This window comes from Mustelus asterias, chromosome 7 (assembly GCF_964213995.1).
Source record: "Mustelus asterias chromosome 7, sMusAst1.hap1.1, whole genome shotgun sequence".
Classification (NCBI taxonomy): domain Eukaryota; kingdom Metazoa; phylum Chordata; class Chondrichthyes; order Carcharhiniformes; family Triakidae; genus Mustelus; species Mustelus asterias.
The window spans coordinates 138,476,193-138,490,964 of NC_135807.1; the positions used below are offsets into that span (position 1 = coordinate 138,476,193).

At 42.5% G+C, this 14,772-nt stretch overlaps 1 protein-coding gene across 1 annotated transcript in view; it reads left to right on the forward strand.

The window, feature by feature from the left end:
• LOC144495994 (eukaryotic translation initiation factor 3 subunit E) overlaps positions 1 to 14,772 on the forward strand; it is a 128,268-nt gene that overhangs the window by 61,692 nt on the left and 51,804 nt on the right. The window contains exon 9 of the mRNA XM_078216920.1: positions 6,502 to 6,603. Coding sequence (XP_078073046.1) covers positions 6,502 to 6,603 — 102 coding nt within the window. The remainder of the gene's footprint in view (positions 1 to 6,501; positions 6,604 to 14,772) is intronic.

Consider the following 14,772-nt stretch of genomic DNA (forward strand, 5'->3'; position numbering starts at 1 on the left):
CTGGAAGATCCTGGTTAGGTTTGGGTGACGAGGAGTCGAATAAAGTCAAGAAAATGCTTGTTTGATGGAGGTTACTGGGGACAGCTGGAGTGGGGCCTTGTTCGCAGTGGCGGTTTCGCTGGTGAACAGGTTCACACTCTGGCCGTGTTGAGAGATAATGGCTGCCATCGTAAATAAACTAGTGGATGACGGTCTCGGCTCCCTGCCACAAATCATTGGTGCTCACATTGATGAACTGCAAGATATTGGAAAGAAAATGGATGAAGCGGAGGAAGGAATCCTGCCAGTCGAGAGGGCAGTTTCCTCGGTGGAGATCCGCCTTCGGTCCTTGGAAATCCTGCTCCGTGTGCTGGACATTCTGGTTAACCATGATGTGGAGATGCCGGCGTTGGACTGGGGTGAACACAGCAAGAAGTCTCACAACACCAGGTTAAAGTCCAACAGGTTTATTTGGCAGCAAATACCATAAGCTTTCGGAGCGCTGCTCCTTCGTCAGATGGAGTGGAAATGTGCTCTCAAACAGTGCACAGAGACACAGAAATCAAGTTACAGAATACTAATTATTAGATTGGCATTCTAATCAGTATTCTGTAACTTGATTTCTGTGTCTCTGTGCACTGTTTGAGAGCACATTTCCACCCCATCTGACGAAGGAGCAGCGCTCCAAAAGCTAATGGTATTTGCTACCAAATAAACCTGTTGGACTTTAACCTGGTGTTGTGAGACTTCTTACTGCATTCTGGTCAATTCAGGGACATGGGGCTGGAGAAGGAATGTCCGTGTGCCTGATCTCCCGAGGGGAGCTGAGGATAAATTCCCGGCTGAGTTTGGGAACTGGCTGCCAGGCTTTAGTCATCTTGATTTGAAGGCTGGGAGTCTCGAGTTCGAAGAGGCAGACTGTGTCTGCTCTTTGTGATCTGGAGTCGGTTATAGGCCCCAATCGCTGATTTTGCGTTGTCTTGACCTCCGTGTTCGTTGAGGGGGGTTGGACGGCTCAACCCGATGGGACCTCGCCACCTTCCTGGGCCTATGTCCCAGGTCCCTTTCTACCGGAGTCTCTGGGTGACGATACAGCAGAGGTGCAGAGGCTTTGGTGAAACTACAGGTGGATCCTTGATGTTACTCAACGATCCTGCCAAGGCTTTGGCCTGTTCAAGCTCTATGGATGGCTGTTATTCTGCAGTTCATCATTAATCCTGAACTCCCATTGTGATTATAATCCTGATTTTGTGATGTTGTCTTTTATCCAGACAAGGGTGTTTGATATATGTACACTGATTTGATTTGATTTATTAGTGTTACCTGTATTGAGGTACAGTGAGAAGTATTGTTTCTTGCATGCTATATAGACGAAACATACTGTTCATAGAGTACATAGGGGAGAAATAAAGGAGAAGGTGCAGCAGATAGGGTGTAGAGAAAGATCAACTTAATATATGATAGGTCCATTCGCAAGTCTGTTGGCAGCAGGGAAGAAGCTGTTCTTGAGTCGGTTGGTACATGATCTCTGACTTTTGTATCTTTCCTGACGGAAGAAGGTGGAAGAGAGGATGTCCGGGATGCGTGGGGTCCTTAATTATGCTGGCTGCTTTTCCGAGGCAGTGGGAAATGTAGACGGAGTCAATGGACGAAAGGCTGGTTTGCGCGATGGACTGGGCTATGTTCACGACCCTTTGTAATCTTTTGCGGTCTTCGGGCAGAGCAGGAGCCATACCAAGCTGTGAAACATCCGGAAAGGATGCTTTCTATGGTGCATCTGGTTGATGGGGTCTCCTTGGTGGGGAAATGGGTTAAGTTTTCCGGCTGATGGTGGGGCTTGAGTGACACTTCCAGTGTGGCCGGAGGTGAGTGAGGCCTTGTTGTGAGCCCAAGCATGTTGTAAGAATCTTTGGCTTATTAGCTCTTCTTTTATCTGTCTCAATACCCCTTACGTTCTTTGGCTGTGTAGGCAAGGATAGCATCTATTTTAAAAATTCGTACTGAGAAGGTTTGGAGATTATATTATAGGTTTAGGTCACCCAAATGGGAAATTTTAAATGCCTGAGCTCTGTTTTGTCTGCACTCTTCCTGTCATCATGTGTGTGAGAGTGCAAACTGTAATGCCATGTAGTAGGTTTGGGATTGTATCCTGATGTCCCCTCTTCTTGTGGTACCCTTTCATTATTCAGAGGTTTTAAGGTGCTGTTTTAGGCTTAGTTGTATTAGACCCCACATGGGCTTCCATATGCTGTGTAGTTTGGTAGGGGCTCCCTTGTGCTGTGTAGCTCAGTCCTTGTTATCCTGTGAGCGAGAGTGTGACCCATAGTGCCATGTGCTGATGGCTTTATCCTGTTATTCTGATACCTCCCACTCTGTGTAATATTCTTTCTTTATCTGTATGAAGGGAGGTGCCATTACAATAAATTGATAATAGATATTCCAAATCAATTGTAATGATATTTACTGTTTTTTTTGTATGTATATAGAATCCCTACAGTGCAGAAGGAGGCCATTCGGCCCATCATGTCTGCATCAATCCATACCCAGGCTTACCACATAACCCCATGTATTTACCCCTAATCCCCCAACTGATAAATCTTGGGACACTAAGGGGCAATTTAGCGTGGTCAATCAACCTGCACATCTTTGGACTGTGGGAGGAAACTGGAACACCCAGAGGAAACCCATGCAGACACGGGGAGAAAGTGCAGACTCCACACAGACAGTGACCTAAGCCGGGAATCGAACCCGGCTCCCTGGTGTTGTGAGGCAGCAGTGCTAACCACTGTGCCGCCGTGCCGCCCATTAAAACTCTTCGACTCTAAATCCATTAATGGAATTTAACTTCCCCCACCTGTCATGAAGAAAAATGATTATGCTGTGTTGAACCAATCCTTGAGGGTTTGTTGTGTTATTTGTAAAAAATTCTGTTTTCAGTAAAAAGATATGAAAAAAGAAAATGTGGTTCTACTGGCCTGCTATTCATCCTTGAAATTTAATAGACCTGACGCAAGAAGCAAACTGTTTGAGAGGGTATTTTGCCGCAGTGCTGTTTTTCATAGATCTATTCTCTTTGAAGTTGAACTATTTCAAGTCTCAGACTGGGGTTTGTGTTTTGGACATCACCGTTTTCAGACATTGAGAACTTGTCACTGATTCTTGTTGCCAGATAAAGTCTGGTTAAATTAAATGTTCCAAGGCTGGTTGTTCTTGGATTCGCTTTTTCTAACTTCTGAGCACAGTTGACTCCAATGTATCGTATGCAAGATAAAAACTTTGTTATCCCAGATGCAGTATTTTGTTGGCAATTTGATTTGGTTTTGAGATGAAAGGGGAAAACGCCCGTCTGAAATGAAAGCAAGAGTAAATTTTGCAACAGACAGCAGCTCAGTCTCAGCACCTGTTGAGAGAAAACACAGATGATGATGTTCCACATGTGCACTCTTTGTTGGACAAGCAGCCTCACACTTTTCCAGGGTATCATTGATCCACCCATTCTCCTTCAGTTGCGTCTTCAATTAAAGTCCTAAATTATTACCATGGCTGTGGAGTGTTAGGATATGTTGGTGTTGATCATCAAAAATCTCGAAGTACTAAACCACCCCCCCCTCACCCTCCTGTGCTGTCTGGTTTGGCTGTACCATTCTGTGTTCTCCTGAGTTCCAAAAGCCTTGTGTCTGTCCACTTGAGCGTAATAGCTCTTGACTTGGGTTTGTGTTCCTATAAGGGGTGAGAATTGTTCACCCGGACAGAAAGAAACCATGTGAGTTTCTTGACTCGCTTTGAAGTATCTTAAACAGGTGTGTTAGACATAAAGTTTCTCTGTTAGGTCACAAGTAGGCTTACATTAACACTGCAATGAAGTTACTGTGAAAATCCCCTAGTCGCCACACTCCGGTGCCTGTTCGGGTACACTGAGGGAGAATTTAGCACAGCCAATGCACCCTAACCAGTGTGCCTATTGGATTGTGGGAGGAAACCGGAGCACCCGGAGGAAACTCACGCAGATACGGGGAGAGTGCACATTCCACAAACAATGACCCAAACTGGAATTGAATTCGAGTCCCTGGTGCTATGAGACAGCAATGCTAACCACTGTGCTACCGTGATATCTGGCCAAAAATAGATTTACTTACCGTAGCTCAGATACTTCAGCTTAGCAACAACAAAGTATAGATTTTGGCTTTGGTTTTATGAAAAAACACTCATGGAATTGTGTTCAGTAATTATTTTTATGTTGCTGCCAAAATTGAAGTGTGTAACAACACCATTATTTTGCCAGCTTAATTCAACTTTGCTATCTGATGTTTTTTGTTTTTATCCTATGTCAAAAGTAAAATTCACACGTTATAAAAACATTTTCACGATTTAATGGAAGTTTGAAAAAAGTTTTTAAATTTGGTGTTTGTTGATCTAGCTGGTTTCCTTGGAGTATAACATCCTTGCTATAAAATATATTGGAACTGCTTTCTGATACTTTTTATTCCTTTACAGTGCACTTAAAAAGGAGTGTTGTGCTCATAACAGTTAGGAGCTATGATCTCACTCTCGGCAATGAGTATTGATGGAAACCTTATCCTTTGGTGCCTGTTAAGTGTGTTCCTTTGGTGTGTCTGACACAATTGCTGCTAGTTGTAACTACTTGAACAGTCCATTTCTCTCTTCCCTGACTCAATTCAATCGGCTGCTGACCATCAGCCGACATAAGGGGTGACCTTTTGGACAGTGCTTCATAATCTATCATGAGTTGGGACCTTTGGCAGCAGGCAGGAAACAATGAGGAGGAAGTGGAACAATTGGAAAAGACCTCAATGGGGAAAGTAAATGGAGCAGAATGCAGTAGTTATTTTGGAAGCTTGTTGTAAATGCGCAGTGACGATTGGTGTATTTGTATAAAAGCAATTATTTGTCTTAATGTTTGACCGGGTTGATAGATTTGTCTTTTTATTCTTTTTCGACTATATCTGGGAAACTTCTTCAAAAAAGATGGGGGCGGGGGTGTACTTGCAACAACTTCCTATCTGGTGTCTTCAATATTTCCTTGTGCATTTACGCAGCTTCCTATATCGGGGAAACTTTGCAATAGGTGTACCTAGAGACTTAATTAATGGAGGAGGAGGTTAATCTCATTGTTAGAAACTCTATTGTTTCTGATAACTGCATGGAGGACATTGACCAACTGGCATTGTCCATCACAAACTCGGCCTTGAAAATCAGTAACACAGTGTGACTCCACCAAACTGCCATGGTTGTGTTGGAAATTTATGGATAATGCTGCAAATAAATGATTATTGGTTTTACGTAATGGGGTTTTGATTTGATTTATTATTGTCACATGTATTAACATACAGTGAAAAGTATTGTTTCTTGCACGCTATACAGACAAAACATACCGTTCATAGAGAAGGAAAGGAGAGAGTGCAGAATGTAGTGTTACAGTCATAGCTAGGGTATAGAGAAAGATCAAGTTAATGCAAGGTAAACCCATTCAAAAGTCTGACAGCAGCAGGGAAGAAACTGTTCTTGAGTCGGTTGGTACGTGACGTCAGACTTTTATATCTTTTTCCCAATGGAAGAAGGTGGAAGAAAGAATGTTCGGAGTGCATGGGGTCCTTAGTTATGCTGGCTGCTTTGCCAAGGCAGCGGGAAGTGTAGACAGAGTCAATGGATGGGAGGTTGGTTTGCTTGATGACTTATTGTGATGACTTGGGACCACAAATAAGGTAGTCGAATGCGTTGTTTAAAAGAACAAATTTCTCTCTGTAAACAAATAAAAAAACTTCTTCAATAACAGTAATTCAGCAGAATGGTAATGACTTTGAAAACAGGAACACGAGTAAAACCCATTTTGCTTCAAGGTCACCCTCTTGCAGACTGAAAAGCTCACACGTGCAAACCTATATGGGTGCCGGAGTCTACAAATGGTTAGTTTTGGAGAATTAGAATTCACCTGCAACTGCCCGCCACATCTTTTTTAAAAGATTTTCTTCATTTGATGCCATCTATGGCACTTTGAAGTGAAATTTAGAATGATCTTACATGAATGATCCCAAAAAGAAACAAATGGCATGCTTTGGGCTTCCTGCCTTTTTGGTTGAAGAGTTCGGGGGAGAAAAAAAATCCCTTTTGCCATTCTATAGTTAAAAGTAACTGTGCTGAACTTTATAAACTGTTTAGAATTTGAAGTGTTAATATTTTAACAGCCAACAATTAACTTGAGCTTTTACTGTGTGAACAGTCAGTTAATTAATCTCAGAATGGGTTTCATGTGAATTAAATCAATTGATTTTTCTTCTCTTTAATGGGTGTGAAAAGGAATCAATTGTACTCAAAAGAATTTAGGACCGTGCAACGTGTGTCATGTCAAGTACCATTTCAACACTCCTTTATTTGGGAAGTTTAGTCTAAAATCTGCTTAAAAACATATAGGGTTACAACTGGTAAATCTGAGTAATTTCTTGGTTAACCACTTACTTTACATGTGCCTTCTCAAGTGAATTCATTTCTCGATTGTTTTTGCAGGAATCCTATACTTACAAGGATCCGATTACAGAATTTGTGGAGTGCCTATACGTGAACTTTGATTTTGATGGTGCTCAGAAGAAGCTGCGAGAGTGTGAATCGGTGAGTTGCACTGTTAATCTTTCGTACATATTGCACATTTCTGAACACTGCCGTGAGAATTTCCGTGTTGGCAATAATGTACCCCATTTAAAAATGGTATCTTTCAATGACAGCACAAAAGGTTATATAATTGATGGGGTTTTAGGTTCAGGAAATGCATTAACCCACCTTTAGCTCTCTTTTCTCTAACTCAGCCAAGTTGTTTGGCTGTGGTGCCAGTTCCTGGACTTGACAGTCAGAGGATATGATTCAAATAGGGTAGAATGGGCAGTGCCCTATCCCCTGTGCAGAATGAATTTCTGACAATCTCGCTGCACTTCACCCAGCAGGGCTCGGGAGAGATGACTTAGATTTATGAAACATAAATTAGACTTGAGTGACCATTGTCTTTGAAAAGGACAAAGTGCCTGAGCTACCTGAGTTGGTGGGCAAGTTTTTTACACAGAGAGTGGTGGGTGCCTGGAACACACTGCCGGGGGAGGTAGTGGAAGCAGATACATGAATAGGATGGGAATGGAGGGATATGGTCGCTGGAAGGGTAGGGGGTTTTAGTTCAGACCGGCAGCGTCTTTGTTCTTTGACTAAATTCTTTCAGTTTTATTGTAATAAAAGGTTATTGTCATCTTAGTTGATTGACCCATTATCATCACTTCCTTAAATTAAAGTCAGTTTCTCTCATTATTTGATTGAGAATTCTATGGTAGGAAGTTTCTAGAATCATAGAATCCTACAGTGCAGAAGGAAGCCATTCGGCCCGTCGAGTCTGCACCGACTACAATCCCACCCAGGCCCCATCCCCATAACCCCATTTACCCTAGCTAGTCCCCCTGGTACTAAGGGGCAATTTACCACGGCCAATCCACCTAACCTGCACATCTTTGGACTGTGGAAGGAAACTGCAGCACCCGGAGGAAACCCACGCAGACACGGGAGAACATGCAGACTCCGCACAGACAGTGACCCAAGCCGAGAATCAAACCTGGGTCCCTGGCGCTGTGAGGCAGCAGTGCTAACCACTGTGCCACCATGTCGCCCAACCACTGCCGCCGTGCAGTTGGACTGCCTCGTTTGGCCTCGAGATGAGGCAGAACCCTTCGAAGCATTAACATATAGCGAGATCTAGGCATACAAGTCCACAGTTCTCTGAAAGTGGCAACACAAGTGGGATAAGTTGGCCAAGAAGTACGGCATGTTTTCCTTCATCAGTCAGAGCATAGAGTATAAAAATTGACAAGTCATGTTACAGTTGGGTCGCCACACTACCAGAAGGATGTGGACACTTTGGAGAGAGTACAGAAAAGGTTTATCAGGATGTTGCCCGGTTAAGAGGGTATTAGCTATGAGGAGAGATTGGACAAACTTGGTTTGTTTTCACTTGAATGTTGAGGCTGAGGAGTAACCTGAAAGAAGTTTACAAAATTATGAGGGGCATGGATAGAATGGATAGAGTCTTTTCCCAGGGTAGAAATGTCAATTATTAGGGGAGATACGATTAAGGTAAAAGTGGGAAAGTTTAAAGGAGATGTGAGAGGCAGGTTGTTTACACAGAGGATGCTAAGTGTCTGGAATGTGCTGCCAGATGAGGTGATAGAAACAGATATAATAGCAACGTTTAAGAGGCAATTTGACAGATACATGAAAAGGCAGCGATTAGAGGGATACAGCACGCGTAGAGTCAAAAGGTCTTTAAAAAGGTGTCATGTGTGCACAGGCTTGGTGAGCTGAAAGGCCTGTTCCTGTGCTGTACTGTTCATTCTACCTGCCATTGTAAATGGAAACACTGCATTTCGGTTTACTGGGCCCAGTAATAGCTGCAGTGGGGTTTCCCTCCAAGTTGACACTCCCATTTGCAAAATTGAGGGAGTGAGTCACTGTTCGAAGTGCAGGCTTTTGGATGAGAAATTAAACTGAGGCCCCTTCTGCCATCTACTGTGTGCACGGTTATCATTTACCCCACCCCCCACTGCATGTTTGTTAGGGGTCATTCATGTCTGGACGAGCGAGCTGAAATGTATGTTTAGCATGAGGAATTTTGAAATTTACAATTGGAATGCCATAAAAGGTGATCAAATTCATCAAGGCAATATTCAAAGAAAACCAAAGTTGGCATTGAGCATTACTGGCCGCGTTGTTGGTTATTGTCCATCCCTGAGTGGCCTTGAGAAGGTGGTGGGGGGCTGCCCTTCTCAACCGCAGTCATTCATCTGGAGTCGGTAAAGCAAAAATCCACAAGGGAAGGGACCCTTTGGTTAAAGAGCATCTTGGTTAGTGAAAGTCATTAAAATTTAGCAAATGGCAGGCTGTTCCTTTAGCTCAAAAAGGCAGTCACCAGAGCCGTGATGGTGAATAAAATAAAAAAGACTGTAAAAAGACAGATTTGGCTGTCAGTAAATAAAGCCCCAGGCCTTTCTGTTTTTAATGATTTGAATACTTAGTTCATGGATTAAGAACATTTGGTTTTCCCAAAGTGCAGAGCTAACACCAAGTGAAAAAAGTGATTTCATGGGCTCCAATCACTGGCACTCCAAATATGTAAGATATCTTGAAGAAGATCCAAGGAACAGAACTCATGCTGGGGCTGCCTCACCAGCCAATAAAATCCAATATAGTCAGTACAGCTTGTAATTCCAGCTATTAGGCATGACATTCAACACTTTTCATCCAGGACATGGCAACTCTCTGCCTCCAACACCACTGGCACGCAGTGGCATCAGTGTGTACCAACTATCGTACTGCAACAACTCACTAAGGATCCTTCGACAGCCATTGCCAAACCCGCGACCTCTACCACCAGCACCAAGATGCCCAGAGGAATAAGCACAGCAGATGCATGGAAAGACCACCACCTGCAAGTTCCCCAAGTCACATGCCATCCTGACTTGGAAACAATTCACTATCCCTTGATTGATCCTGGACTAAAATTCTGAAACACTCTTCCAAGCAGTGCTGTGGAAGCATCTTCATGGCAATGAATTTTGACCATTTAAGGTCACTGTTATCTTCTGGAGGACTGTTGAGGATGGGCAATAGACGTTGGCCTTGCCAGTGAAGTCCACATCTGTACAAAACACAAAATAATTGACAAAGCATTTAAACAGACTCAATCTTTCTATGATTGCTCCTTCTGATGTTGTGATCAATACCAGCCTGTTACAATCAAACCCAGTTGTTCAGATGCGAAGAAGCTGCTTTCAATCATGTCCTAGGGCCACTGCTAAATGCAGTGGTAACTCAGCAAAATAGGAATTGTTTTGATTTGAGCCTACAGATCTAGATCTCCCACTCAGTTCACTCCAGTAGACAGCATTGTTTGAACACAAGAGATGCAGTATAACAGAGGAAGAATGGGGTGGTGTCTGGGAGGAAGCACCACAAGACATCTTGATTCCAAATATACCAAGTTTTTGATCAAGTAGCAAAGCTACCTGAGTGTGGTACTGGGCTGAAATTGGATTGTGCTGATCATTGGAGCCTTTACAGTGTGCTAGTACTAGCTACAATTTTACAGTTAATTTTTTTTGGATAAAGTGAATTGCATTGTGCAGCACCCTTGAGCTGTAATTTGTAAATCTCCCAAGTTGTACCATTTTCAAACCGGACGCTGGTCCTATCCTTGCACATTTGAGGCCCTTTTCAGGGCAGGAAGTTAGTGTGCTTTTTGATCTCCGTGTTGAGTTTAAATCCTGCCCAACTGAAGGCAGAGGAAAGCTTCATCAATTCACTCATTGTCTTGGGGATCTAACATGTCATGAAGCAGGATTGTAAAGGCAGTGTGTGGTGGGCATTAGGCAGCAAGACTAAAGCAGCCAGTGCTTACTCTTTGCCAGTTTGATTGTAAGAATGTTGGGGCAGGAATGAACCAAGTTACCCTGGTTCATTGATTGAGAAGATGGTTCTGCGATTTGGAGCTAAACCATCCTAAGGATGCTTTATGGCAGAGTGTACCCAACTGGAAAATGTATTCCATTTCCAACACTGACAGACTTTCCCACAACCTAGTACAAGAATCAGCAAAATAGTTGTTCCCACCTTCGTATATATGAGATTGGGGGGGTAGGGGATTGGAAAGATATGGTGTCCAAAACTGCTCTATTAAGATCACTCCAGTTGAATATGGATCAGCAGAATGTGCAGGTCCAATGAGAATTTTAGTGAGCTAGATGCTGCATTCAGGATTGAAGAATCCACACCCCTCCCCCCACCACCACGAGTGTCGGCAAAGCCCACCGTAAATATGGGATGCAGGCTGAGACATTTGCTTCATCAAGGTTGTTATCTAAGTGGAGAGTTCTAGTTACTTAATTTGTCTTGCATGGAGCTTCAAGGTTTATTTGGTTTGATCAAGAGAAAGATGTGAAGAGACTAAGACCTCAAGTATATTTTTATAATAAATATTCTCATGACAGGCTGAAAATTTCTTTTAAAACTGGGTGCAGACCCTTCAAAGTGGCTGAATCCATGTCTCTCTGTGAACCTAACAAAGAAACTTGCACCTTCTTATCACTGAAGAGACACTAATGACCCCTCCCCCTTCCCCCCCTCCTTTGGGCCACAGAGACCAAACTCGAAGAGAGCTATACACAGCCCATCTCCCCATATTACATGGTTATCCAACTGGAGTCTACTCATTTGCTGGGACAGAGGGTCCCACAAATGGTTGAGACATTTAACCAACTTTGGGATCCAAGCAAGGAATACACATCCATTGTCAGAGACAATGTGGAGAGGTGGGAGTCATGTGACATGGACACCTTGGATTGGATCAAATGCATTGAGATTTAGTTAGCATGAAGTACTTTTAAAAATGTGAGTGCCTTTGTTACCTAACGTAGCGAATAATTCATCTATTTTCCTTTATGGTGCTGATGACAACTAGGTCCATTTATAAACCATCAAACCTAATTGGAGACATCAAACCTAGTGTGCTGTATCCAAGGCAGCTGGTTTGCCCTTCCCATGACCAGTGAATGGAACCATGCAATGTAACCAGATTGTCCTGGAGTGATCTTGGAAAGTATTGTAATTCCATGTGACTCTTATCATCTGAATTTTAAGTGAATGCAATCGCAGAAAATGGATCCTAAAACACTGGTTAAAATCCTGGAATCCCATGTAATAAATATGGAATTTATATGATTCATTCATGGGGTACGAGTGTCACAACAAGGTTGGTTTTATTTGCCCTCTGGATTTTCTCCAATTTTTTGTATCCAATTATGATAACACTGCTGTCAAGATGTCATGACAACATAATCTAATTTAATGGTCAGAATGGTTTAGAGGAATGTGCAGTGATCATTGCAAAGTTACTGAAAGAAAATAGGGAATTGAAAAAAATGCATATTTCTCCCATTCTCTTTACATTACCCTCCAGTAAAAAGACCAAGATTATTTTTTGGACACTCCTGAAATTTCATTATTCCCCAATGCTGCGAAGTTTGGTTGCTTTCTGTCTTGCTGTTTGCTTCTGTGCAGATTGTGAAGACTGGTCATGTTCCCGTTACTCAGCACGTCACTCACTTTGCGGTTACGCACAGATACAGGTGTTCTGATTTAGGCTGTTGGCGGATAATTCCTAACGGCATGAAGAAAATAATGATAGATGCTGGATATGTGAAACAGAGAATCTGCCTGGGCAGGTTAGCCTCTGGAAAGAGTTGATGAATTGATACTTCAAGTGTGGACGCTTTTGCCAGCACAGTTCAGCCTGCCCTGCAGTGTCTCTGTGACATTAAGAAGAAGGCTTTCCAAGTCTTCAGAACCGTGCAGTGGAAAGAAAGTCGAACCAGAAATTGTGAAATTTAGCTGCCAATTGCCTGGGCACACTGGGACTAAGTCATAGTTTCGAAACTCCTGCGTATAATGGGTGGGTGTGGAGCAGCAAAAATTATTAGTTTTGGAGGAGGAGTGAATCTGATGTCTTAAGTTGCAATGCCCAAGTGACCTGTTGCACACTTGAACCAAAAAGCTGCATTTCTACCACTGCTGCCTATCCAGTACTTTCTTAACTCTCTGCCTGAAATTACGCTGGCTTCATCTCACTTGCAGGGAATTGGCAAAATTGATAGCACAACTTGGTCAGAATCAAATGTGCTTCAACTACCATAACCGCACTGATCAAGAGTATTCTTCCCACATCTCCATTATCATTTGCTTTTCTCAAATCTCACACTCACCTGTACGCACCCCCACAGTCCCCACACACAGTCTCCAATGCTGGCATGTAATCTGTTCTCAATGATGCTTTGAAAGTTAGCTATTTTTTTCCAATAAGCAAAAGTTAGACAGCAGTGTGTCTTCTAAAGGTATGCTGATTTTTCAAAATTAATTTTAGATAGTGATATATAATCCTATATGGTCCAAAATAGGTAGAAAGTTGGAGTCCTCTGTTTCATTTGTGAATAATCTTATGTTTGCTAATTTTCTTAGCATCCACTCCGTATCACATTGTCATAATGAATCCACCCCAGTGAATAACTCCTATTAAACCTGACTGGGCGGTTTTTATGGCTGCACAACTCGCTGAAGTGCAAAGCCTGCTCCAAGTTCGACATGATGATCACGGGGATCCAGCCTGCTGGAAGACAATCCTTGCTGCTGGGGTATAAATCTGTGGTTCATTCCAGCCACAAAGATAGCTTAGTATCCAACTTGGCAGATTAGTACTTTTTCCACTCCTGAGGTCTGATATAAATTGTGCGTGAGCAGGATGCGTTCATGCCACAGTACCCTTTGAGATTAGTATTTTTCAAGTAGCGATGGCATGAATGTGACTACTGCAGGGTTTGTGGAAAATGATTGCAAGGACTAAGGGACATGGATGGAATGAATAGTGACGATGATGTGGAGTTGCTGGCGTTGGACTGGGGTAAACACAGTAAGAAGTCTCACAACACCAGGTTAAAGTCCAACAGGTTTATTTGGCAGCACAAGCTCTCGGAGCGCTGCCCCTTTATCAGTTGCAATCACCTTTAAGACTTGATTACCTGTAAAGACTTGCATTCCAACCATTATTTTGTAAATTGAGTTTGTGTCCTTATATGCCCTGTTTGTGAACAGAACTCCCACTCACCTGATGAAGGGGCAGCGCTCTGAAAGCTTGTGGCTTGTGCTACCAAATAAACCTGTTGGACTTTAACCTGGTGTTGTGAATGGTGACAGCAGGGAGTTGACTAAGGAGATATCTGAGGTTTTGGGTCACCAACATGTGTTATGCAAGAGAAATAGACTGAAAGCTGAGAATCGCTTTTCTCCACTTGAGAATACAGTGGCCCTGAACATCCAAACAGTAAATTCAAGCGATGTGCCAATTATAGATGCTGCAAGTTGAATTATTTAAGTGCTGCAGCAGTAAATTGGGTACTTGAGCACAGCATACAGCTGGTTTGTATTAAAGGCTGCATCCAAGTGGAACAGTTCTAGTAAATATTAAAGTTTAGCATTTTGTGCCATAATTGCATTGTACTACATTATATTACATTATATCACAGGCTCATAAAACACACAAATATTTTTCTCCATTTAATATGTACAGGCTGGCTGTTTTGGCATGTTGCTGTATCATGTGATGGGATAGTAATGGTGCACTTGTTTTACTATCATAAGGAATTATTTTGGAGGGAACGGTACATACAGCATGACAGCCAGCAATGAGGTACAAAGGTAGTCATTTAATCTCTTGTCAAATGACATTCTCATCCAAGTGGTTTTAGGAACACAAACAAAACAGGATTTCAGTCTTAACACCTTGTATTCATTGTCTGGTTTCATTTTTATTGGAAAATGACATTTACTGTTCTTGTGCTACAGTGACCCCTTGAACTCTGTCCAACTCCTGTGTACCTCTTTTGTTTGATATTTTAGCCTATTTCCAGCTGCCACGTGTCAGTTTAATGTGTTACGGTCATGATTGGATTCATAGACACCGTTTTAGATCTTGTGATCAGTAAACAGCTAATGTACTGGTTTAATCGGTTTCTCTGAATAGTTTGAAGTGGCTACCGTTGTTCATAAGACAACATTGCTCATTGTAAACTGGGAATGCTCTTGCCAGCTGTTTAATTCTACAGTGGTCTCAGGTGTCCATGTAAAACATGTCCCATCTTTGGTCTTATTTTTGTTGATCATGGGATTGTTACTGATTTTATCTTAGTTGCCCCTCCATCTGTT